The following is a 26,648-nucleotide window of genomic DNA, read 5'->3' on the forward strand; positions in this document are numbered from 1 at the left end:
GAGACAGGGATGTGGTATCTAAATCTCCATCCCCTTTCACCTGTTCTGCCTCCTATTTCCAGCCAGCCTGGTGATCCTTAGTGATTCTCACTCAAATTGCTGGTAATTTGACTAAAAGAGAAAACCACAGAGCTCCTCTGTTCCTCATAACAGGGAGGAAGGCCTTACAGATTGGCCAAATATTTTGACCACCACCTTCGGCCACTGCTCCAGGCCCACCTGAGGCAGCAGAGCTGCCAGGATACCAGTGAATTCACACCCAGCAGTTCATCATTAGTGAGGGAGAGTGAGACCACCTTCCTACCTCCACCCCACTTCCTGCTACCGGAGCTCAGGAGTAACAAGTATGTAGGGTCCATAATTAGGGCTCTGGATCTGGGTGTTACAGCATAGACTGCTGGTAAATTGTTCATTGGATTCAAGGACAAGGGACAGGTACACAGGTCTGTATTCTCACCAGTAGGCTGCCCGTTAAGGGCAACACTACCCTTGTCCCAAGGGCAGAATCCAGCCCCAGCTCAGGAAATCACAGGACTAAAGGCGCAGGCCCTTGACTCTTCCTGGTTTTGACTCCCATTTACCAGGATTTGACATTATAAACACACGCTGGATACATGCCCCAGATTTCTGAGTAAAATTTTTGAGCTGGGCCACCAGGCTGAGCATTGCGAGAAACGGACTTTCTGTACCCCAAAGACCTGTGAATTGATGCCACGGATTTTCTGTCTCTCAACTCACTCAGAGCTCAGCCTCCTATGGGGCAGACTATCTTGGAAGGCTCATCCTGAACCAGGAGCTTGCTTACCAGCATGTTAGCCATAGAGAGGCTTCCTAAAGAATTAAGCCTGTCCCCTTGTCTTCACCTACCGAGGCTGCTCTTACAAAATATCCGTAGAATAGGTGGCTTAAATGTCCAAAATTTATTTCTCGAAGTCTGAGATGAAGGTACCAGTCCATCCAACTTCTGCTGAGAGATCTTTTCCTGGATTGCAGATAGCCATCTTACTGTGTCCTGACACGATGGAGAGAAGAGGACAAGATCTCTGGTCTCTTCTTATAAGGGCACTAAGCCCACCATGATGACTCCACCCCCATGATCTCATCTAAACCTAATTACCTCCGAAGGCCCTATCTCCAAATACCATCACATTGGAGATGGTTAGGACTCCAACATATGAATTCGTGGGGAAACACAAGTGTCCAACCAATGGCGCCCATAGAGGAAGACAAAGCCCAACTTCTAAAGGCATATACTCTATCCTAACTCATTTGCACACTCCCCAGCTCTCTCTCACAGACAATAAACCTGGGTTGAAGAGAGAACAGAGTACTTTCTCTTTGTCTCTCCCTCTGTGGTGCTACTGACCATGGTTCCATGTTCTCTTGTTCTAAGAAAAATACATAGGCTTGGGGCAACCGGGTGGCTCAGCATGTTAAGCATCTCACCCTTTCGGCTGAGGTCATGGTCTCACGGTTTGTGAGATGGAGCCTCACGTTGGGCTCTGTGCTGATGGCTCAGAGCCTGCTTGGGATTCTCTTTCCCAAAATAAATAAACAGTTTTTTAAAAAAGAAAAAACATAGGCTCCAAAAAATAGAAGCATATTTTCCACATGTAGTGTCAATTCTGGTAAAGTTCCAGCAGCTTTCATTTGTCTAGTTCACGAATATACTAATATTTTGTAGCTTTTAACTTTCTATTGAAGTGTAATTACCTATACAGGAAAGGGTACATGTCCTAAAGTTACCGAGCCCACAGAACCAGCCCTCAGGTCAAGACATGGAGGATTGCCAGCCACCAGGCCCCCCTTCCAGTCCCTCCCCATTCATCCCTCCCTCTCAGAGGAACCATCACCCTGACAGCTAACAGCTTAGATTGATGTTATCAGTTTTGGTTTTTCACTTCCAGAGATGAAATCATACAGTATATCCTCTTTTGTGTCTAGCTTCACTTATTCACTATTCATGTTGGTTTCACGTAATTGTCAAAAGTGACTTTTCACTGAGGTATAGATGTGGTTCTTGGGTTTATCTGTGCTTTCCACAAAGACTTTGGGTACTTTCCTTCCCCCTTGGCAAGCACCCTTACCAGCTGCCCCCTGTTCTGTTAACTGGCCTCTCTCTTCCTGCCGCATCAGTGTGTGAGTTTTAAAAGGCAAAAGATCTCAAGACCACGGAGAGGTCAGAGGCGTTATTTAGTTTGGCCAAAGGATGGTGGAAGACGCCCAGGCAGATGCTTCCTGTGGAGGAGCCCTTGGGAGGGCCCACCAGGCAGCCAGAGAACTGCCTCCGGGGCACCTAAATGTGTTTAGATGATTGAGGTTTTGGTTTTTTTTTTTCTTCCTAGGTGTGCCTGAAGCCGAAGTCACTTGGTTCAGGAATAAAAGCAAACTGGGCCCCCCTCACCATCTGCACGAGGGCTCCTTGCTGCTCACAGACGTGTCCTCCTCAGACCAGGGCCTCTACTCCTGCAGGACAGCCAACGTGCATGGAGAGCTGACAGAGAGCACGCAGCTGCTGATCCTAGGTAAACACCATGAGGCCGGCTGCCCCTGCTGGACCCCATGGGGGTGGCTGTCTGATCCCCTCTGATCCAATTAAGTACTTAAAAGCAACATCCCTTCCCTTCTCCCCACCTTAGGGCCTTCCAGTAGAAAGAACACAGACTTGGGGGCCAGGCAGACAGCAGCTTGAACCCTGGATCTACCACTTCTTCCCTGTGTGACCTTGGCTGGCTCACTGAGCCTTACTAAGCCTTAAATGCTGGTCTTGACATGGACACCTTTTCGACAAGGACTGCCCACATACGAGGAGGGGGTCATCCGCTTGAGCTACGGAAGTAAAGCAGTTATTTTTAATGTCTTCCATGTTCAAGACTTCTTTGAGAATCAAATGAAAGCTATAGATTACCCCCTCCAGAAGAATTCAGACATGCAATATTTTGCATATAATTTTGGGAGGTTCATAGTCCAGCCCACACAAAGTCCACACAGGTATCCCGCTGTCTTAGCCTGCTAGAAGACAACCCCACAAACTGAGTAGCTGATAAACAACGGAAATTTATTTCTCATGCTTCTAGAGGCTGAGAGTCCAGAATCAAGATGCCAAGACCATCAGGTTCTGGTGAAGCCCCTTTCTGGGTTGTAGATGGCTGGCTTCTTGCTGTGTCCTCTCACAGCAGAAGGGACCAGCCAGTTCTCTGGGGTCTCATTTATAAGTGCATTAATTCCCATCATGAGGGCCCTACCTCCCCTCCATCACCTAATAACACCACCAGGACTTCACATATGAATTTGAGAGGACACAAACATTTGGACTATAGCACCCCCAAACAGAAGAACCCCTGGCTAAAGTGTGTAACACAGTCCTTGGCATAACATGGGTATTTAAAAATAACAACTGCTGGGACATCATCCAGCGTTCCCTGTTGCCCACAGCTGGGCTCAGCCATGTTGCGATCAATAACCCGTTTATCCCCTAGACTAGGGACCCTGGGCTTATCTTCCCCGTTAGAGTCTGGAACTTAGAGGGATGCCGTAAAAAAGCTTGGTTTTATCTTACCCTTTTTTTTAAAACAAGTATGAGAGCACTTGAGCTAGTTTTCTCACTAAGAGAAAGCTATCATTCTAAGAAAAAAGAAAACTGCAAGAAATATGAATAGACACACCCAATACGCATGCACGCATGCGTGCGCGCGCGCACACACACACACACACATAATAGACTTCCTTTGGGGAAAAATAATTAAACTTTATACTTGTATTTCCATAACCCCAGCTGTTGATGTACCAACAATTTGGGTCTCTAGCCCCTGCCCACTCAGATTTCAGAGAGGCCCAAGCGGGTTTTCATCTCACCAGTGGCTGAATAAACCTCCAGTAATAGAAAGCCCCAGAAAAGCAGTTCAGTGGAGGGTGTCATTTGTCCTGCGCTGGGTCTCATCTGGCTGAGCTGTGTGCGAGGCTGGAGCCCTGGGCCCAGGGACCGCTGCCTCACACTGAGCTACAGTGCTCCACCATGGGGTTCTCCTCCCTCACAAGGCCTGCGTGTCGCCTGTGCTGACAGGGATGAAAGCCTAGGACGTGTAGCTGCTACTGTAGGTCTGCCAGGGAAGTGTGAGCATTCTGTGAGCCAGCTCTGGCAGCTGTGCAACCATAAAACAGCGTGACTGTGAACATGTTGCTGGACAAGCATAACATCTTCCCGTTTTAATCAAACGTGATGGGAACAAATCACCATGTAGCCTCTTACGTTTAGGGCTTTTCTTGATCAGAAGCCTTGGTGTATGAATCGAAGTATTTTTAGTTTTATAAGTACTTGATGAGCATAGAAATAATGTCTCTCCCTTTTTTTAATTTTAATAGGCCAAAAATGTGGCTTCCTTTTTAAACAAGGGACTTCACGTATAAAACCGAGGTTTCAGGGCCACCTGGGTGGCTCAGTTGGTTAAGTGTCCAACTTCAACTCAGGTCACGATCTCACGGTTTGTGAGTTCAAGCCCCACATTGGGCTCTGTGCTGACAGCTCAGAGCCTGGAGCCTGCTTTAGATTCTGTGTCTCCCTCTCTCTGCGCCTCCCCTGCTCATGCTCGCTCTCTCTCTCTCTCTCTGAAAACTAAATAGGCATTAAAAAAATTAAAAACTGAGGTTTCATGCCAATACCTGTGATTAATCTGTAGTATGGAGACTTGAAGTGTAATGAGATTTTCATTCATTTACTCCTATAGCCATTGAATGAGCATTCATTACATGTAGCCTTTAAATTCCATATCGAGCTTTAGGATGAATTTAAGAGGTGACCCCTGCCCTCAGAAAATTTACAGTTTCCCTAGAAAGATCAGATGGACATGCACCAAAGAAGAAAAATAGATAAAAGCTGTAAGGGCCTTAGGAGGAGCTGACATTTGGCCTAAGAAGATCCGATGGTTTTGAAGATGGGACATAACCTCCCTTTTATGCTTGTAGTAAACAAGCAAAGGTTTCTTGAGTTAATATTCCAGAAGGAATACTCAGTATTCAATTTCAGTATTCTCAAGAGAGTATTAAAACAGATAAGAAGAGGAAAGTCTAGCTTAGAGTAAACTGCCACCTAAAGTTTCTAAAATCACAGTATCTCAAAGCAGAAAGAGATCTGGGAAATGATGAGATGCCTCATCATTTTATAGACCAGGAAAGTAAGGCTCAGAGGGACTACTTGACTTCCCCAAGGTAGTGAATGACAGAGTCACAGCTCAAAGAGAGGATTCCTGAGCCCACACATGATATCTTCACCCTATACTATATAGATAGTATTGTTAAGTTATATGCAACATATATGAAGACTTTATAATTTTTAAACTATTATATATTTTTTTAGTAAAATCTCAAGCTCACCATTATTTTCTCTATGCGACAGTCTTTTGTAGTCAAGGCAGAGTAGAGAGAAGGTTTATTTCTGAAGCAGACCCTGGAGCCATAGGGACTTACTTACCACCCTTAGAAGTATCTAACAAGATGACAGGCACATGATAGGCCCTCACTGAACACCGATGAAATGAGCATCAGTTGCAAGAGCAATACTCCTGCTTGTCTTTAGATCCTGACAAGTGCTCTAGAGGCAAAGGAGAGAGTCCGCCCTGGGAGATGCAGGAAGTGGGGAAACAGGATTCTGCTGCTTTTCCTGGAGAACCTCGGGTCACCTCGCCACCAAATTCAATAGGGGCTCGCCCTTTGGTTGTCCAGTGGAAGGGACAGGCAAGCCCATATATTTCTCATTTTTGCCACTTTGGTCTCTGGTTAAATGTGACCTCTGGTGACTTTAGCCCTTCTAAGATTTTGAAGCACAGATCATCCCTGTCCTGCTTATCTGGTCCTTACCTGGGCATAAAAATCCAGACCACAAAGCAAATTAACTTTATCAGCTTCATAACCATTTTTCTTCATAGAAATAGTCACCTGTAGGCTTCTTTTAAATAAGGGATTCCTGTGGTGATGTGTGTGTATCTGTGGGGACAGTAACAAACTGCTCTAAAGGATGTTGTAAGAGTTAAATGAAGAAAGGAATGAAAACTATTTAACACAGGACTTGGCACATAATAAATGCTGAAGAAGTGTTCGCTTTTTAAAAGTGTTTTTATAATATGGTTTAATTTGCCTACACATTTGTAAGAACCCAGTGGTACTGTGTATACAGTGCTATACAGTAAGGAACTCCTAAAAATCAACATACCTGATTCTTATTACTGACCTTATTGTTTGGGGCATCAAATATTAAGCTTGAAATTCAGACTCACCTTGATCGGCACTAGACAATAGTAGTGCTCACCTCACACGTGGACACACATATGTGCACGCCCACCTCTCCTTCTCCCCTGAATGCAGCCTTCATGCTTTAACCTGGCTGACTCCCCATCTGCCTTCTCACAGATCCCCCCCGAGTCCCCACACAGTTGGAAGACATCAGGGCCTTACTTTCAGCCACTGGACCGAACCTCCCTTCAGTGCTGACATCTCCTCTGGGAGCACAGCTGGTCCTGGATCCTGGGAATTCCGCTCTCCTTGGTGAGTCCAATTCTCTGGAAGGTTGGGCAGAATTCCAGGGCTGGACAGGATTTATGGATGGGTGACTACTTGCAGGTGGGAGGGAGGCAGCGGTAGGGGGTGGCCAACAGGAAATCACTAAATTGCCTACAGAATCCAGACTCACCAGTGGAAACTTGGCTGACTTTCCATGTGAGGTGAGTGCAGATCTTTGTCTGGACTCTAGCTTGTCTAGATTCCAACATGGCTCCTTTCTGAATCCTCTTGGGTGGATGCCACAGTCCAGATCCTCTCAATCAGGTTGACTCGCTAAACAGTAAGTCAAGAGCAGAGCAGTAAAAACAGCTCTTCTACCCCCTCTCCCCTTGCCAACCATACCCCGGGATAACCCCAGGACCCTCACAACTAAATTAGAGCTATAATCAGCTTTCAAGAAGAAAAAAGCTAGACAATTCTATTTAGGCTAGCCTTCTAGCCCAAAACCTTCTAGCCTTCTAGCCTTCTAGCCTTCTAGGCCCAAAACCAATCCAGATGGACTTCTCAAAGCAAGTGTTTAGATAACTTTACCGAGTACAACTTCCCTGACACCTGTCACTGGGAATCCTCACCAATTATTGCCCACATGGCTGGTGCCCTCTGGTAGCAGAGAGGTATGCAAAGGCTTCTTGCCCAGGGCCCTTCACACCAGAATCGTGGAGATGCCTCAGGAACCTCTACGCTCCCATCATGACCTCTGGAGGTGGTCATGGTGGAAAAGAAGAATTGTCTGCTATCAAAGACCTTAAGAGGGGCGCCTGGGTGGCTTAGTCGGTTAAGCATCCGACTTTGGCTTGGGTCATGATCTCGCGGTTCGTGGGTTCGAGCCCCGCATCGGGCTCTGTGCTGACTGCCAGCTCAGAGCCTGGAGCCTGTTTCAGAGTCTGTGACTCCCTCTCTCTCTGACCCTCCCCTGCTCACGCTGTCTCTCTCTCTCTCCTAGAAATAAAAAAAAAAAAAAAGACCTTAAGAAAAAAAGAAAGAGAAAAAATACCTTAATACCTTACCTTAAAAATAAGACACAGATGCTATGACAAGTAGCTCCAATTCTGTTTCCTATAACTTACATAAACTTGGTGTTGAGTTTTTCCACATCATGTTGATCAGAATTCGTAGAAGCTTCAAATTGCTTTTCTGTTGGCTTATAAATGGTAAATGTTTTCCAAATTAATGTGAACACAGTGAGCTTTCTTATTTTAGACTCATCACTAGAGAAATTGTCATAACTATTCATCATAGTCCAGTCATTAGCAGAGTGTGCAGCAATGGTTTATTTTCAAGTTCAATAACCCTTGGGTCACTCAGGTGCCATTCAGCATACTGGAAAAATTAACCTGCTCATATTTTTCCATGATAGTTTTACTTTCTTTCTTCATTATTCTGGAATAATATTTTGTCTTATTGTAGCCATGAGCAATAAGAATTTATTGTGCCTTATGCTGCTGCATTCCATTGCTAGTTTATAGTACTTTGTTACCTTAGACTGGTATTTAAATCAAACAGTTAAGAGACACCTTAACACCCTAATTCACATCCAGACTGCTCCATTTGAATGAGACAATGAGTCAGTTACCATAAAGTCCCTAAATGTAACTGCTTAGGCAACATGGACCCTAGCGGTGAATGTTGATGTGAATACAGAGCCAGCACTATAGAAGTAAAAGGGAGCTACATGGAATTGTGGAGAAGAATTAAGAAATGATGTCAGGCATCAAGGCTCTGAGAAATAGGTCATTTGAAACATACCAGGGCCTAGATATGTTAGTCTAGTTGCTCTTATTTGGACTACTTCCCATCCCCGACTTCTGTTGGTGGCCCTTTTAGACCAGAGTGCATGTTCTAGGTACGAAAATAGGTCAGGGAGGCAATTCTGTCTTGCATTGCTGAGAATGGCAAGCATGTCAAATTGTGGAGGGCCTTGGTTATTAGGCTAAGGAAGTAAATTTTCCTTGTGGGAAATGGGGACAGATCTTTAGAGGGTCTTTAAGTAGGAGGATGATATAGTAAAAGTAATATTTGACAGACTTAATCCAATATTCTGTAAGAGTAACTAATAGAGCAATTCAAGGAAGAAAACCTATTTTGTGAGTAACAGATGTTCTAGACTGGGATGGAAATATGGGGCAAAGATACTGTTAATTGCCCCTTCCACAACTTACACATCTCCAATTTCATCGGCCCAGGCACTGCCTTGGAATTCATTTTAACATTCCCATGAAGCATGGTGGAGTTGACATATAGGATGAAAGTCATTTGTCAACCCTGTTGTATCCGGTAAATGGTGACATTCCTGTGTATGTATTTCTCCCATCTAGTAGATTGGTTGGCTGTGTCAGATTCAGAGAACTTCATGGCTCTGTGGCATAAGGACAGTAACTCATGGGCCTTGATTCTCATGTTTTCATGGAAGAAGGAAAAAAGGGAGATTTGAGGTTTTTCAAAGCTATATATCTGAGCTAACTCTTCTTGGTTAAGACTCAAGTGTCGAGATTCCCAGTAGGTGGGCTATTTCAATAATGACTATTTTAGTTGACAGACACTCTGGCATTGATTTCATTTCAAGCCACTGCTAGAACTTTCAAGAAGGAATGTTGATTGAGCAACATGTACATGGGCCTATGTGGGCCTCAGTTTCCATAACTGTAAGTGAAGACTTGGGACCAGTGAGTCTCCTGTTGCTCTCACACTCTTTGTCGTATGGCACAGATTTGGAAAATGCCCAGTAGAGGCTCGGCCATGCAGAGTGGACCCAACCTAACCAGATTCATTGTCCTAGGCAAGATGGCTGCTAATTTTCTTTGCCCTTATTTTATAGCTGTCCTTGGTGCTGGGAGGCCTGATCTGTGCTGTGCCAGTGCTGTGTGTGGAGGGCAAGGCCCATGCCACCCCCTTTACTGGTCCAGGTCTAGGGCTCAGAGCTCCAATTTTAGAGCAGCAGTATCCCAGGCCTCCCTGAAGCACCTGCACCTTTGTGCAGCCCTTCTGTTAAAAATATTTCTTTGGTTGCTAAGGCTCGAAATTAATATTTCTCACAGTATCATTTATAGGGCATTAACATTGGTGTAATACAAAAAAGAAACTTTTGTTGAAGTTTCTGTTAGAAAAGCAGTAAATCTTCATTGTAGAACAATTAAAAATAGAAGCAAAAATTAAGAAACTAAAAATTATCTATAATTGCTTAGCCTAGATAAAATGAGTGCAAATATCTTTTTCCTAGTCATGAATATACACATTATACATATCTTTTGTCTACCATGAAATCATACTCTATATGCTGCTTGCAACTTTTTTCACTAACTGGTATATGGCAATTATCTTTCCATGTCTCTAAATATTCTTCTATAATTTTAACTTTGAGGGCTGTATTGGTAGGCGGTGTCATACATTCAACCAACTCTAATGCTGAACTTTTAGATTCTTTGCAGTCTTTTATACAATATAAAAACATAGATGTGGTGAATATTCTGAAAATTTTGGGGTACACCTCTCAGCATAAATTTCCAGAAGTGGAATTATTATGTCAAAAGTTTTGTATATTTTAGTTTTTGTTCTTTTCAAATGCCCTCTGAAAAAGTTTTACCTATTTGTATATGCACAGTACATGTGAGAATTCTCACTTCCCTAAAATATTATCTATAGTATATATGAGCAAGAGTTTTCACATTTATTTTAATTGAATACACAATAGTATATAATACAATATAAAAATTATAATTTAAAATTTTTCTTTAGTTATGACTTTTAAGAATTCTTGTTTTTAATTTTTATGAATCATTTGCATTCATTTATGAGTTGCCTGTTCAGGTCCTTTTCTCATTTATTGAAAGAAATTTATCTTATTTTAATGATTTGTAAAACATAACACATATTTATATATGCTTGATGTATATTTGACATAAAAGTTTTTAACAGCCTTGTTGAGAGATAACTGGCATTGGTATAAATAAATAAAACACATTTTAAGTCTAAAACTTGATGTTTTGATACATAGATAAATCCATTAAACCATCACGACAGTCAACATCATGAACATACTCATCATCCCCCAAAAGTTACTTTTACACAATCGTGCCTTCATGCCCTTGCCCCACCCCTCATCTACCCCCAGCAACCACCAATCTGCTCTCAGTATAGATTAAATTGTATTTCTAGAATGTTTTCTAAAAAGACTCCTACTGTAGGGAGAATGGCTTCTTTTACCCAGGATAATTATTTTGGCATTCATCCATAGTGTAACATGCATCAACAGCACACCCTTTTGTCAACTAGTGTTCCATTGTACACATAGACTACTGTTGGTTTAATCACCCACTTGTTGAGGGACAGAATAGTCATTTCCCATTTCTGGTTGTTACAAATGAAAATGCTATTCATGTACCCTTCTTTGTAGGGACACACTCTTTCATCTCTCTTGATTAAATATCTAAAAGCGAAAGAGCTTACATCATAAGTAGGTGTTTGTTTAACATTTTAAGAAACAGCCAGACTGTTTTTTAAAGCACCTGTACTACTTTACGTTCCCACTGGCAGTATCAGACAGTTCTAGTTTCTCCACATCCTCAGCAACACTGGCTATAGTCAGTCTTTAATTTTAGACATTCTCCTGGGTCTGTAGTAATTTCTTGTTGCGCTTTTAATGTGTATTTTCCTAATGGCTATTAGTGTTGAGCATCTTTCCATGTGCTATTTGCCATTCTGATTCCTTCTCTGATGAAGGGTCTATGCAGTTTTCTTCCCTGGTTTTTTTTAATTGGGTTGTTTACTTATTGAATTTTGAGAGTTCTCCATCTACCTTAAAGGCAAGTCTTTTATTAGATACGTAAGTCTTCAAATATCTTGTCCCAGTTGGTGGATATTTTTTTTTTTTTACTCTTTGAGTGACTTTCAAAGAGCAGAAGATTTTAATTTTGATGAAGTCCCACCTATTATTTTTTTTTTCTTTTGTGGATGGCTCTTTTGTGGTTACATTTAAGAAATTTGCCTACTCCAGGGCCCCAAAGATTTTCTTCCATGTTTTCTTCGAGAGATTTATATCCTTATTATATGGATTTAGGTTTTACATTTAGGTCTATGCTTTCTTTTGAGTTTCTTTTTAACAAGGGCATGAGATATACATTGAAGTTCACTCTTATGCATATGGTTACCCAACTCATTCCACTACCATTTATTGAAAAGATTATTCTTTCTCCACCGAATTGCCTTGGCACCTTTGTGGAAAATCAGTTGTCATTATACGTGTGGGTATATTTCCAGACTATTCTGTTTCAGTGATATATTTGTCTCTTTACACCAATACCACACGTATTTATAGTCTCTTTACACCAATACCACATTCTACCCAACACCATATGAATCATGAGGTTTTCCAGTCTGGCCAGTAGGAACAGGTGCTATTCTGTACCCTGTGCGAGCACCAGAAACTGCTGCCTCTAATTCTTTCCCTTTTCCCTGCCGCTGGTGGGTCTTTGCATGCATGCGCTGATGTGGATTCTACTGAATATTCAAGGGGGGTATCTAATGCAGATTTCTGGAATTTGTTTATTCATTCAATCTCGCCCTCTCCCCAACCCCCTCTGTGGTTCTCTCTTCTCTGATAGTCCATTCTGTGAACTCAAGCCACCTTGATCTCCCATGCTTGCAGCTCCCTCCCCTAAACCCTGGAGTCCACTGGGCTGCACCTCATTTTTCCTGTGTTGCAGCCTGGAAAGGCTCTAAGCTGGGGAAACGTAGGGCTTACCTTGTTTTATTGCCCATTTCTCAGCGATCAGTGACCTTCATTGACAACCATTGCTTTATACATTTTGTTTATTTTTTAATATTTTAAGCAGGAGAGTAAATTCATTCTTTTACTCCCTTTTGCTCAGAAATAGGCATACATATATATGCAAGATATGTGTATATGTGAGTGCCTGTAGATATATATACACACACATATATATATTATGTGTATGTTTTAAATATTTGCCTAGACTAAGCTGATACCCAAATCTGGTGATCACGTCCTAGAATTATTACACAAACACTTTTAAGAGAAAATGTTTTGTTTTGTTTTTAATAGTTTATTGTCAAGTTGGTTTCCTAAGAGAGAATGTTTTGCACACTTGGCAAACTATAGTCCCTGGGCCGAATCTAGGTCACCACTTGTAAAGTTTTATTGGCACACAGCCACACCCATTTATTTACCCATGTATTGTCTATGGCTCTTTTCATACCATAATGGCAGAGTCAAAAGCTTGTGACAGAAACCCTATGGCCCAGAAGCCATATGCCATATGCAATGCCCCAGGTAAAGACACTCCTCCTGATATCTCTACTGGAAACCCATGTTACGCTAGTCCCACAGAGCCAAACAGCACAACCTTTTCTCATGCCTTGTGATTCACCAAGAGAAGAGAAATGCAGGCATTCCAACCTGGGTTTGCAAAGTAAAGTTTTTCCATGAAAGAGGTCATTGTGCCTGGCCGCTCTCCCCAGCCGGGGGGCTCAAGGGTCATAGCCAACACACACAATAGAATCTTAGCAGTGTCAGCGTACAGCCCAGCCTTGCGTAGATAACGGCCCCGCCTCTCAGAGCCCTCAGGCCCTGGAGAAGCCAGGCAGGGAGGCCAAGGGCCACACACCATAGCCAGGCAGTAGTGTTTTCCTTCTGGCCGCCCGAGAACAGGCAGCCTGCACATTTTCTTCTCTGTTTATTTGAAGTGCTGAGAATTGCAAAGCCTGGCTGGCATAGATGCAGTTGCTCCAAATCCTACCACCTCAGTGAGGGAGCTATAGCTGGAATATACGGGACCCAGGTCTAGAGTCTCAGGTGGAGTTTATATTGTTCGCATGCAAACCCCTCAAGGTAGGAGGATGTTTCAGCAAACAGTTGGATAAATATTAATGTTCAAAGTTGAAAGCCTTGGTAGAGGGCCTAAGAAGGGAATATCTCAAAGACCAGTCAATTTGCTCAGTGAATAAATCTTTGTTGAGCATCTGTTATGTGCCAGACACTGTGGTAGGGCCAGGGACACACAGGAAATAGCATAGACAAATCTCACTCTCACTCATTCAAGAAAAATTATTGAGCATTTACTCTGCATGAGGCATGAATCTGGATCTGAAGAAACAGTAATGAAACAGATTAACCTGCGCCCCCATGTGATCTGAATTCTGGCAGGGGTCCTTTGAGTCTGGTGGGGAAGTAAGAAGTAAGTAAATAAGTAAGAAGACTGTGATCAAAAGAGTAAGAACTGGTGCTTTGGGGACACTTGAGGAGGGGATATTTGCACTGAGATTGGAAGAGTAGCTGGAAGTTACAAGAGAGCATTCCAGACAGAGGAGTTCCAAAGGAACCAGCAGCGGTTCTGAAGCAAGAAAGTCTAGAGTATTTGAGGAAGTGTCACAGCCATCACTAAGGGCAGAGTGGCCTCAGATGATGCTAAAGAGAGAGGCATTGCTGGTACCCTGTGAGCCCTGGTAAGGCTTTCACACTTTGCACTAAATGCAACAGGAAGTCTCTGAATGCTTTAAAAACAGGAGAGAAACATCATCTCATTTGTGTTTTTAAGAGCTTGTTGGGTTACTGTGAAGGGGATGGGCTCTAGGGAAGAGACTAGAGGGAGTCAACCATTCAGGAAGTATTCCAGGTAAGAGATAAGCATGGCTGAGAGTAGAGAGCTGGAGAGAATGGAAAGAAGTGAACTAATTCAGGGACATGGAGGAGATAACACTGATAGGACTTGGTAAATAGGTTAACATGGGGGGGTCGGGGAGCAATAGTAGTCCATTGCAATTCTCAGTAAACCTCATGTACCTCCTATTTGATGATGATACATTTCAGACCAGTCAAGTCAACATGTTGGAATAAAATGCAGAACTACCTAGGCGTGCAGCTGCAGAAAGCATTGTTATAAAGAGGACAGTCAAAGCTTCTATTAGTAAATCCTGGTTCATTTCCTTAACACTCCTGTCCAGTTTCCATTAGATGCTAGGTCTTGCGCCTTCTCCCAGCCTTGGAGGATCTCAGAAGCAGTAGAAAAGAGAGAAAAGTCAGTCATGTGTGAGAAAATCTCTGAAGAGTTGCAGAAAAAGCCAAAGGGAACAGGGGACTGAGGACCCCTTTCTTTGACGAAGGGAAAAACGGAGGGCTTCAGAGAAGAACTGTTCATACTCAGTCTTAAATGATGAAGAAAAGCATTCCAAGCACTGATGCAATAGGCACGTACTTACTGAGTCCCTTCTATGTTCTGGGCACCATTGAAGGCACTGGGGATGTAGAAGAGAACAAAATAAAAATCCTTTCTCTCACATAGTTTTCATTGTACTAAGGGAAATAGAAAATAAACACAATGACGTAAATGACATAGTATATTAGAAGGCATGGAAAGTGGAGTATATTAGATAAGTGCTATGGAAAAAAAATAGAGTAAGAAAGATGGAAAGTGCCGATATGGGAACAAGGATGCAATTTTAAATTAGATTGGCAGGAGAAGGCTCACAAAGAAAGTAATCTTTGAGCAAAGTCTTGACAGTGAGCTATTGAGCTTTGCATATGTCTGGAAGGAGAGAAGAGGGGAGGGGAGGGGAGGGAAAGCAGTGAAAGAACCAATGTGAAGTCCTTGAGGCAGGGACATACCTACTGTGTGCAAGCAACAACAAAGAGGCTAGTGTAGTGTGGCAGGAATGGAGTCATCCGGGTTGTGTATGAGAGAGAAGATCAGAAACGTAACAAGGCTGAGGCCAAATTGTGTAAGGCCTTGTAAATGGTCATGTTAAAATAACAGTGATAGAAAAAACTATAAATGCCCAAATTTATAAACAGACTCAATATCGCGTTGAGCATCATGGGCTTTTCCAGGATTAGGCAAGGGCAGGCAGAAGTGATTTCTTTTATTGGAAACCATGTGGCCAGCTGAATGTTATATAGCTGACCCTAGTAAAACAGAGGTTTATCAGGCTGGCTCTGGTACAAGCCAATATTGCTGACTTAATTTGACTCACATGTGTTGGGCACCTGCTACATCTACCTGGCCCAGAGCTGGGCTTCTACAGACACATGCCTGGCCATTTCCTTCATCAATGAAGATGTTCCCAATTGCACTAGAGTCACTGAGAAGTTAAAAAAAAAAAAAAATGTCCTAGGGGCACCTGGGTGGCTCAGTCAGTTAAGCATCTGACTTCAGCTCAGATCATGATCTCACAGCTCATGAGTTTGAGCCCCCAGTTGGGCTTTCTGCTATCAGTACAGAGCCTGCTTGAGATCCTCTGTCTCCCCCTCTTTACCCCCACCCCTGCACACATGCGCTCTATCTCAAAAACTAATAAACTTCTTAAAAATAAAATATAAATGTCCTACCCGAAACCAATTAACACAGAATCTCTGGAGGTGAGGGTAGGCATCGGTCCTTTTGAAAACTGATTCTCAGAGCTTGAATGGACTTTAAAAGTCACTTCTTCATCCCTTTCTACTCATGCAGAGATTGATATGGGGAGGTGGTAGGCTTTATCATTTAGGAAATTGTAACCTGGTCTTCAAGCCTCCTTGCTATTGAGACCTACCCTCTACATTTATCCTTCCATCTCATTCCTATCTCAAATGATTCCTCCATTCCAGCCAAAATGTTCCCTAGTCATTTCGATGGTTTTAAGCCTTCCTTTTCTGGAATACCCTCTCTTCACCCTTCCTTTCTAGCTATATCCTAGAAGTCTTCAAGACACAGTTCAAGCCATTTTGAGAAGCCTTCGTGCAGTGCTCCAGCCCGAACTGGTCTCTCCTTGCTGACCTCCTGAGGCATCTACTCTAGACCAGGGTTGGGCAAACTTTTTCTGTAAAGGACCAGATAGGAAGGAAGTACTTTATGCATTGAGAACCATAAGGTGACTATTGCAAGGACTCAACTTTAAGGTGTCAACAACCATAGACAATAAGAAACAAACGAGTATAACTCTGATCCAATAAAATTTTATTTACAAGAATTCAGGCCGTAGGTGAATGGTCAACCCCTTCTCTAGATCACTGATAGGACACTGAGCTTCCCACATTTTCTGTTACTAAAGGTATTTCCCATCTGTGTCAGGTCTCCCAACTAGATTCTAGGTCCAGAGAGAAAAGAGGCTGTATGAATAGTCTCAGGTGACTTAAAACAGGGTTAGGTAGCAGGGCCTTGGCTGAGAAAGCCTCCTGAGTCATTTCCATCTCATTTCTATTACAATTATAACTTTATCATCTGTCCCACATACTTCCACCCTCGCCCCACCCTCAACACTTCCTGATTATTCTGGTACAGATTGGATCGAGCACTTCCTGCACCCCATTATGAGGCAATTCACACAGCAACAGTCAGTGAGTACCCTTGGCCACATCTGTTGGGAAGCCACTTTTCATAGGATTGTTCGGAAAACTGAGGTCATCACTGTTTCCTCTCTAAAGATAGCTGTGGGAACAGCAAGTTCTGATGGCCAACAGTTAGGTAAAAAATTAATCCACATTAGGGGTCCGCCCCATCAGAAATTACAGACATGGGAGGAAAAGTGGTGTAGTGAAAAAGAAGTCTAGCATACTTGATGAAGAGAAGGAAAGAAGAGAAATTTATCCTGACCCTCTTTGAAGAGACATGAGTTGGCATCTGTTTCCTCATTTATACTGAAAGCCTGAGGTTTTATGTCACAAGGAAAATGCTTTTGATTTCCTATAGCTTTGCCCACAAAAGGAATATGCTTTGCTATTAAGAAGAAAGGTCAGCATTTGTGGTTGTTATGGCCCATGCTTATGCCCTTTTGTCTTTTCTTTTTAATAAAATCCGAAGTAGAGAATAGAGACCCCATAGGGACTCCAGGAAGCTCTGTAGCACATATACTATAAAACTGACTCAGTATTTCAGAGGGCATTTATGAGGAAGCCACAGGAAGGAGCACTGCGGTTCTTTAGATTGGAGTGAACATCCATAAATTTAAAAAGACACCAGAGCATAAGTGACACTTAAAATAGTTGGACACAGAAAGCGAGGCAGTAAATCTCCCTGCCTGGCCACTGTTCCAAGCCACAGCAAGTATCCAGGCATGAGCTTATTTTAAGACTCCCAAGTAGTCAGGAAATGGAGACCTTGAGAAACTTACACTTGCCCCTGCCCTTTCCTGGCACAAGGACACAGTTCGCAGGCCCCTCTGCCCTCCCAACCTTGTTCAACAGGAATGACGTGAATGAGTCGGATGTCCCAGAAATAGACAGGTATTGAAAGTCCATCAGTGGGAAAATGAGGATCTCTCCACCTTACCTAATAAATCCTTCCTCAACCCTGAACTGGCTTTTGAAAATACCGACTCTGGTTCCATGCTTCCTGCATCTCTGGGGTCTAGAGGCCGTTTTACAGTGGCCCCCCGTGGCCAGAGGCAGATGGTGGAAGGGAAGGCAGGATCATGACCTAAGGCCCCCAGCCTTGGTTCCCAGCTTACCTTGTACAGTGAAGAGCACAAGGGTAATGACTCAGTTAGAAGACCTGTTACCAAATCCTCATTTATAAATAATTGTCTTGGTCCATTCAGGCTACTATAACAAATGCTACAGAGTGGGTGGCTTATCAAAGGCAGAAATTTACTTCTCATAGTTCCAGAAATGGGAAGGCAAGGATCATGGTGCCTGTGCCGTCATATTCTGATAAAAACCCTCGGCCTGGTTCATAGCCAGCATCTTCTTGCTGTGTTCTCACAAGGTGGGAGGGGCTAGGGATCTCTGTGGTCTCTTTCATAAGAACACTAACCTTTCCATGAGAATGCCATCCTTATGATCATACATCTCCCAAAGGTCCTGTGTCCTAATACCATCACACTGAGCGTTAGGATTTCAGCATATGAACTGGGGAGGGGGGCACTAACATTCAGAACATAGCAATAATCCCCATCTCGCAGAATTAATTATGCTAAAGGTTAAATGAAATATCATATGCAACCTGCCCAGTTTAGTGCTTGGTACAAAGTGAATGCTAATGTATGTTAATTTCCTGCCTCTATCCTTACTTCCCTTTGAGTCTATGAACCAAGAAGTCCATTCTCTTCTTCACTGTGGTCTGGCACAAGTTTTTCCTTACAGGACCAGAATTTGTTACCATTTTGAGTGTGAATTACTGGATAAAAGTCATTCAAGATTCACTCTATGCCAGATGCTGGGTTGGAACAGAGAAGCACAGTGTATGCCCCCTGAAATCCAGGAACTCCTTGTCTAGTTAGAAAGAATGATAAGAAAGCAGTATAAGTTGATGAGGAGGAAGAATAAAAAGAGCACTGAATGGTTGCTCTGTGAGTTTAGAATAAAAGACCGAGGTTTCAGTTCTCTCCTGAAAGTTCGATTCCCCTCTATCCACCTCAGTCCCATGCTCTCTTTTGGGGCCCTTCACATGCACATTGGAGTTTGCCTAGCACAGTGGTTAGGAGGGCAGACTTGGTCAGAATGCTTGGCTCGGCTGCATGGGAACAGCTGTATGACCCTGAGCAAGTTCTGGAAGTTCTCTCTGCCTTTGACTGTAAAGTGGAGGTAATAACTGCATATGCCTCCAGGGCTTTTGAAAGGAGTAAATGAGGTAATACGTATAAAGTGCTTAGAATGGTACTTTGGCACACAGTAAATGCTCAGCTAATGCTAGTCATTATTATCTTGGCAGCACAAGCTCTTGCCCTAGTCCTCTCCTTCTTGAAGTGGAAGAACCAAGAAACTTAAGAATGCCCTGGGGATACTGTGTTATATACCTGAAAGTTGCTAAGAGAGGAAATCTTAACCGGTCTTCCACAAAGCAGAAATGGTCATTCATTACCTGAGGTGATGGAGGGGTTAGCTGTGGTGGTAATCATGTTGTAATAAACAAGGGTGTGAAATCAACACGTGTAGTACACCTTAAATTTAAACAATGTGTATGTCAATTACATCTCAATAAAACTGGAAAAGGAAAAAAAAAGGAATGCCTTTGGGGGGGCAGATTCTGAAGGTAGAGATAACCTACCTTCCCCCTAACTTATCCATTTTATGCTATTCATATTTCCTTTATATATTTACTAGCTCACTTATATATTTACTAAGTTAACATACTTTTTGGTCAAGTTCCCTCTGACAATTTCAGCCTATCTCAGATAAATTAAGCAAGAAAAAGGGAAGGGCTTTTGCCCCCTACTGCAGCAAAAGAATGAAAAGGGGTGTGAACTTTGGAATAGGACTTGAACAATGGTTAAGTCACATAACCTTTATGGGTCTTCCTTTCTCATGAGAAAATGGGCTGATAACCCATCTCTCAGGATGGATTTGATAGTGAAATGAAGTTAAATATGTAAAAACACTTTGTAAATGCTAAAGCACTCTATAAGACTGAGTAACTGCCCTGATCCTGGAGCTAGAGATAAGGATGGAGGCAAAGGTAGGATTTCTAGAACCCCAAGAAGAAGGCAGAGTCTCAGGGGTTGTGGGCCATTTGTGAAGACCCTTGCTTCCAGCCCAGGGCAGTTTCCTTACCTGTTCGTCTTTGCTACATACTGGAAGGTATTTTGCATTGTTGTTTTTTTAACCTTGGGAGAGGATGCAGACTCTCCTGGGGAGTGTTGCTTATAAAATATAGAGGACTCACAGCATCCGAGTCGATTTCATGGAGAAGTGGGACCTGAGCAGCACCATGAAGGATATTTGGGATCAGACAGGCCAGGAAAGGAACAAAGGTGTGAGTTAGGCATCCCTCATGAGGGACAGGGAGTAATATAAAACAGAGGACACAGTCCTAGTCTGCATCCAGTGCTGCCCATGGAGTACAAATGCCTGGACTCATTTGTTTTCTTGTGCAAACAGAATGAAATGGAATGGAATCAAAACTCAGCCAGGATCTTGCCTCAAATCAGTCACCCATTGCCGCTTGTAGGGGTTTGCAGTCTTTTATCTTTTCGTGTGTGATGCCTGCTGTGTTCAGGAAAAGTTTGGTAAAGCTGAGTTTGGCAAATATTATGGAACTCAAGTTTGTTTAACCTCTTACCAGAATTAGCTTCAGTTTCTTTTGTGAAGCAGAATTACCACCCGGCTTCTGCTTTGTGATAACTTTTTGTCCCCTGGATAAGAAATCATTCCCAACACACACACATACTCCTTAACTTCTTCTTGTTACCCATGGATACTTGGCCTTGACATTATAATTTGAGGGCTTCCTTTGGCCTTAAGGCTTTTAGAGCTTAAAAAAAAAAAAAAGCAGCCCATTTAATTGTCCTTTGCTCATGAAAGGAAAACGAAAAATAGGAAAGTACAGTTTTCTTGAGAGCATCAGTTTTAATGTCCTCTTTTATGTCAAAAAAGTACTTTCCAGATACATAAGAAGCTGGGAACACTGGTTCCCTATGAGGAGAGGAAGTAGGTAGCCAGGGAAAGGCGAGGGGGGAATGAGAGGAGAATTTCAGTATTCCATCTAGTTAACCTTTAAATTTTAAATCAAGGGTGTGTAGGGGCGCCTGAGTGGCTCAGTCGGTTAAGCATCCGACTTCAGCTTCGTTCATGATCTCACGGTTCGTGGGTTCGAGCCCCGCATTGGGCTCTGTGCTGACAGCCAACTCAGAGCCTGAGCCTGCTTTGGATTCTGTATCTCCCTCTCTCTCTGATTCTCCCGTTCATGCTGTCTCTCTCAGAAATAAAAAAAATAAAAAAATAAAATAAAAACACTAAAAAATAGATAAATCAAGTGTGTGTATTAACTATTCAAGAATAAGTGAATAAATTCTGGACTGGAAATCTAGCTCAATTCCACAAATATTTCATACACCTCTAATCTCTGCTGAGAATTCCATATTTTGGGGCCATGGGTGACTCAGTTGAGTGTCCGACTCTTGATTTCAGATCAGGTCATGATCTCATGGTTTCTGGGATCAAGCCCCACATCAGGCTTGGTACTGACAGCACAGAGCCTGCTTGGGATTCTCTCTCCCTCTCTCTCTGCCCCTCCCCCACTCACACTGTTTCTCTGCTTCTCCCTCTCTCTCTCTCTCTCTCTCTCTCTCTCTCTCTCAAATACAAAAAAGATTTCCACATCTTGACCGTCACTCAGCTTATGCTCTAGGTCTCACATTCTATGGATACATAGGACAAATAACTTGGGAAAACATCCTCCCTTTGCTGGTAGAAAGGAGAGCAGGGCAGTGAGTCAGAATCACACTTCAGCTCCCTTAAAATCCTAACGAGGTTACACACTGGTATAGTTGGGTTCTGATTTTGTTTCAGTGTTTTCATGCACGTTCTGAGAGAGACATTTTGCCAGGACATCCCCATGCTGGGATCACAAGTAACATTCCTAAATATAGAAGAGAGTTTGCACCATCTCTGAAAACCTATACAGTTTAAAAAGAGTTTTATTGACCACTTGCTGTTCCCTAGCCACTACAGCCTGACAGAGCAAATCTTCAAAAGTAGATTGAGCCATTGGTGGGTTCAGTCCAAAGGAAAAAAATGATGATAATAATGTACTCTTATTCTAGAAACATAACCTAGTAAGATGTCCGTATCTGTTTAAAGGTTCAAACTCTCTTTCACCAGTCACCTTTAATACTTTATCTCTGAAAGGTATGTAGAAAGACGAGTTTCATTCCAAAAACACCATTCAGTCAAGAACCTTTTTATGTGAAAATCCATTATGATTATGGAATTCTCCATTTCTCTGTTGGCAGTGCCTGCTCAGAAATAATGAGCTCCCTGTATCTTTTGTTGCCAGGAGATAAGACCAAAAACTCATTCAAGGCCCTCTCTGGAACATGGCAGGGACTGTTGTTTCTAATGTGTGACTCTTTGAAATGGTATCAAGAGAGATAAGCCAGCACAAGCTTGTCTGTTGTTCTGCCAGCCTCCCGAACCCAGGAAAAGAATTTAGGCCCAGAAGAAAATGACCATAGTGTTCCTATATGAACAATAAAGACTGCACCCCCTCTTAATTATTTTCCTTGTAATCCTGCTATTTTCAACATTAATGAACTTCTGCGGCATCTCAGATCCTTGCTCAAAGCCATGTTTCAGGGAGTGACTAATCACAGCTCGGATTGTAAGTCAGGGACATAGAGAGGGCCTCAAGATTTGGGGGAAGACTTTTCTTGTAAGCACACTGAAATCGTTCGTAAAATGGTGGAGTTACAGAAGGAAAAATATGATACAAAGTTAAATTGGAGGTAAAAATAAAAAATAAAACAAAACTTTTGTTAAGAAGTCTTTTGTTTTTTAAATGTTTGTTTATTTTTGAGAGACAGAGAGAGACAGAGAATGAGCAGGGGAGGGCCAGAGAGAAAGGGAGACACAGAATCTAAAGCAGGTTCCAGGCTCTGCGCTGTCAGGACAGAGCCCGATGCAGGGCTCAAACCCACAAACCGTGGGACTGTGACCTGAGCTGAAGTCAGTTGCTTAACCCACTGAGCCACCCAGGTACCCAAGAAGTCTTTACAAACTTTTAATGCTAAGCTTTTTATATTCAATAAAGCAAAAAACACATCCTGTTCGGGGCGCCTGGGTGGCTTAGTCGGTTAAGCGTCCGACTTTCGCTTAGGTCATGATCTCGCGGTTCGTGGGTTCGAGCCCCGCGTCGGGCTCTGTGCTGACTGCCAGCTCAGAGCCTGGAGCCTGTTTCAGCCTGTGACTCCCTCTCTCTCTGACCCTCCCCTGCTCACGCTGTCTCTCTCCTAGAAATAAATAAAACATTAAAAAAAAATAAAATCTCTTTAAAAAAAAAAAACACATCCTGTTCCACGACTTTTGAAGGATTCTCCCTCCTGTCTGCACCCAGCTTCTCCTCTGAAAATGTCTATTCTGTCCATTGAACACTACAGACAAAATCTGTAACATAATAACTTTGTTTTATTCACATGCTGATGATGATATTTTTCCTCAAATCTTTAAAAATACTTAAAATCTGATTAAACATATGTGAAATGAAGGTCCAGCAACCCTATTTTCTCAGCCATCAGCAATTTTACTGCTTTGTGTGCTGGTGTTTATCAGTCCCCCAGTCTTCCAAATCCTAAGGTCTTGGCAGATAGAGAAGATTTTTCTCCCACACATGTTGTTTTATTTCTTGAGTTGGTATAAGAATTGCTTTTTTCATGACCATACTTTTATTTTGACATAATCTCAATTTCACAAAAATGTTGGGAGTATAATATAAAGAATTTTTTCTAACTGATCCAAATGAGTTGACAACACAGTACCCCATCACCCAGTGTACATTTCCTTCAAGTGTTGGCAGTTGTCCCAGTAATGTCCTTAATAGCAAAAGAATCTGTCCCGAATCCCACACTGCATTTAGTTTTCATGTCTCTTAAGTCGTCTTCAACCTGGAACACTTCCTCAGCCCCCCTTGACTTTCATGACCTTAATCATTTTGAAGATTATGGGCCTGTTATTTTAAAATATGTTCCTCAATTTGGATTGGTCTCAGGTTGCCTCATGATTAGACTCAAGCTATGCATCTCTGGCAGAAACATCACAGAGGTGATGCTGGACTCTTCCCATTATACCCAGTCGCATGATCGTGATTGCCATTGAACCACTACGGTTGATGTTAATTCCAATCCCTTGATTAAGATGGTATCTTCCAGGCTTTTTCATTCTAAAGTTTCCCTGTTTGCCCTTGTAATGTGTATTTTGTGAAGAGATGCTTTGAGACTATGGTAAAAATTCTGCTCCTCATTTAACTTTCAATTTATTCATTTACTTATTTATATCTGCATAGACTCGCAGATTGCTGTCCTGTTGAATGGGCTATGATCTGTTGCTAACCTGTTTTACTTTTATGTAAGACATTTCTCAGATTCAGCCATTAGAGCCCCTTTAAAGTGACTCCTCTACCCTTTGATATGTCCATATGAATCTTTGAAAATGTTTTATCTCTGTCTCATCTTGAGATTTAGCTGCTCTAGTCTTAGAGAATTAGTATTTAGGAACCAAGATCTCTGTACCAGGTCTGTTCATTGCTATTGGTGTATCACTGCTCTCAGTCCCTCTCAGTGCAGTGAAGTGAAGACTGTCTGTCTGTCTATCATTCTATATGTATGTACATACACACTTGTTTTATTTTTATGTATATTGGGATCCATGAGTCCTTCCTTGTGTCTCCAATTATTATCCAACACCACAAAATATTCTGTTTTTTATCCTTTCAATATTTGTAATTATCTGGCTCTCATTATCCTTAATATATATACTTATGTAATCAAACCCTCTCAATATAACTAATCTCCTGTCATCACTGTCTCTACCCCCCACAGTTGTGGTCTTTACCCCCCTCAGGGTCTGACACCCCTCACCAAGCTATCACCACAACCCTCAGGAAGACACCGTCTTCATCCTGCTGGGGCCTAGTGCCCCACTCTGGTCTACCATCACTCCCCACCTCCTCTCTATGAATGCTGCCTTCTGTGGCTTCACCTGGTGGCTTTTAGACTTCCTTATGTAAGAAAGGAAAAGGGAAAGAATTCCTGAACAGAAACCAAGTTGCTTCCAGGCTTAGAAGCTAGAGGGTGAAACAGGTAGAGAACAAAAGTGAACGCTGGACAGTACCTGGTCTTTGTATTCTACATTTCAGGAAGGATCTGCTTGGCCAGATCACTGGTGACTGCCCTCTAAGCCTTTTTATAGAATCAAGTCTTCTGTGGCCAGAGAGTACTAGCATGTTTTATGTTTCTGGATTTGAATAAGAAAATGCTATCATCAGTACCTTTCCAGCCCTGTGCTCTAAGTCAGGAGCTCTTTTTTTTTTTATTTATTGTTGTTTTGTTTTGTTTTGTTTTGAGGAACTTTTACCCTGGGGACCATAGCTTTAAGAGGCTATAAGCTCCCTAGCATATGTGCAAATCTACTTTTCTCTAATAAAACTTTCTTCAGATTCTCAAAGACATCCATAACCCAGCAACATTAACAACTTGCCATATACACTAAAAGCTCAAAAACAAATTCAATCTTACTAGTAAAGAAATGCAAATAAGAATTAGATAATATTAATTAAATATGATGAGACTGGCAAAGATGAAAAACATTTACAAAATCTATATTAATTTCCTATTGGGGCTCTAACAAATTTCCACAAATTTAGTAGCTTCAAACAATACAAATTTATTCTTTTACGGTTGTACAGATCAGAAGTCTGTCATGGGTCTTTTTTAGCTAAAATCAGAGTCAGCCAAGCTGTGTTCCTTCTGGAGTCTCTATGGGAAAATCCATTTCCTTACCTATTCCAGCACCTAGAAGTTACTTACATCCTTTGGCCCTCTTCCATCTGTGAGGCCAATATCTAGCAACTTCTTCACATCTCTCTCTGACTTTGGTCTTCTTCCTTTCCCATTATAAGGACTCATGATTACACTGTGCCCACCTGAAGAATCCAGGATAATCTTCGATCTCATAATCCTTTCAAAATCTTTTCTTAATCACATCTGCAAAGTCTCTTTTGCCATGCAAGGTAACATTTTCATAGGTTTCAGGGACTAGGGTATAGTTATCATTGGGAGACCATTATTCTGCCTACCAACCACAACATCCAAAAATCGGTTGACATTTACTGTCATCCATTGTTGCCCAAAACATAAATTAGTATAGCATTTCTGGGGGCAATTTGGCAATGTATACCAATATATTTTTCAATGATGCTTATGGATCCAGCGATGCTACCTCAGTACTCTAACCTCAGAGATCGCTGGATGCAAAGATTATATATACTAAGAAAGTTACCATACAATCGTTTATATTAATGAAAAATTGGAAACAACATAGTTATCTATAAATGGAGAACTGATTAAACAAAAGTTCTGATGCATTCACACAGAGAATCTTAATCATTCTTTTAAATGATGTAGACACCTATATTCATTGATGAGACTAAGATTTTCCAGTGATAGGTATGCACATGTATGATTAGAAGAAACAACATTCAGGGGCGCCTGGGTGGCTTAGTCGGTTAAGCGTCCGACTTTCGCTTAGGTCATGATCTCACGGTTCGTGGGTTCGAGCCCCGCGTCGGGCTCTGTGCTGACTGCCCGCTCAGAGCCTGGAGCCTGCTTCAGTCTGTGACTCCCTCTCTCTCTGACCCTCCCCTGCTCGCACTGTCTCTCTCTCTCTCTCCTAGAAATAAATA

At 42.3% G+C, this 26,648-nt stretch overlaps 1 protein-coding gene across 1 annotated transcript in view; it reads left to right on the forward strand.

The window, feature by feature from the left end:
- Positions 1-26,648, forward strand: part of ADAMTSL1 (ADAMTS like 1) — a gene marked incomplete at its 5' end in the record, with an annotated part of 912,424 nt that overhangs the window by 824,948 nt on the left and 60,828 nt on the right. Inside the window, 2 exons of the mRNA XM_077765085.1 lie at positions 2,346-2,525; positions 6,403-6,537. Of these exons, the coding sequence (XP_077621211.1) occupies positions 2,346-2,525; positions 6,403-6,537 (315 nt within the window). The remainder of the gene's footprint in view (positions 1-2,345; positions 2,526-6,402; positions 6,538-26,648) is intronic.

Source organism: Crocuta crocuta, unplaced genomic scaffold (assembly GCF_008692635.1).
Source record: "Crocuta crocuta isolate KB4526 unplaced genomic scaffold, BGI_CrCroc_1.0 scaffold687, whole genome shotgun sequence".
Classification (NCBI taxonomy): Eukaryota; Metazoa; Chordata; class Mammalia; order Carnivora; family Hyaenidae; genus Crocuta; species Crocuta crocuta.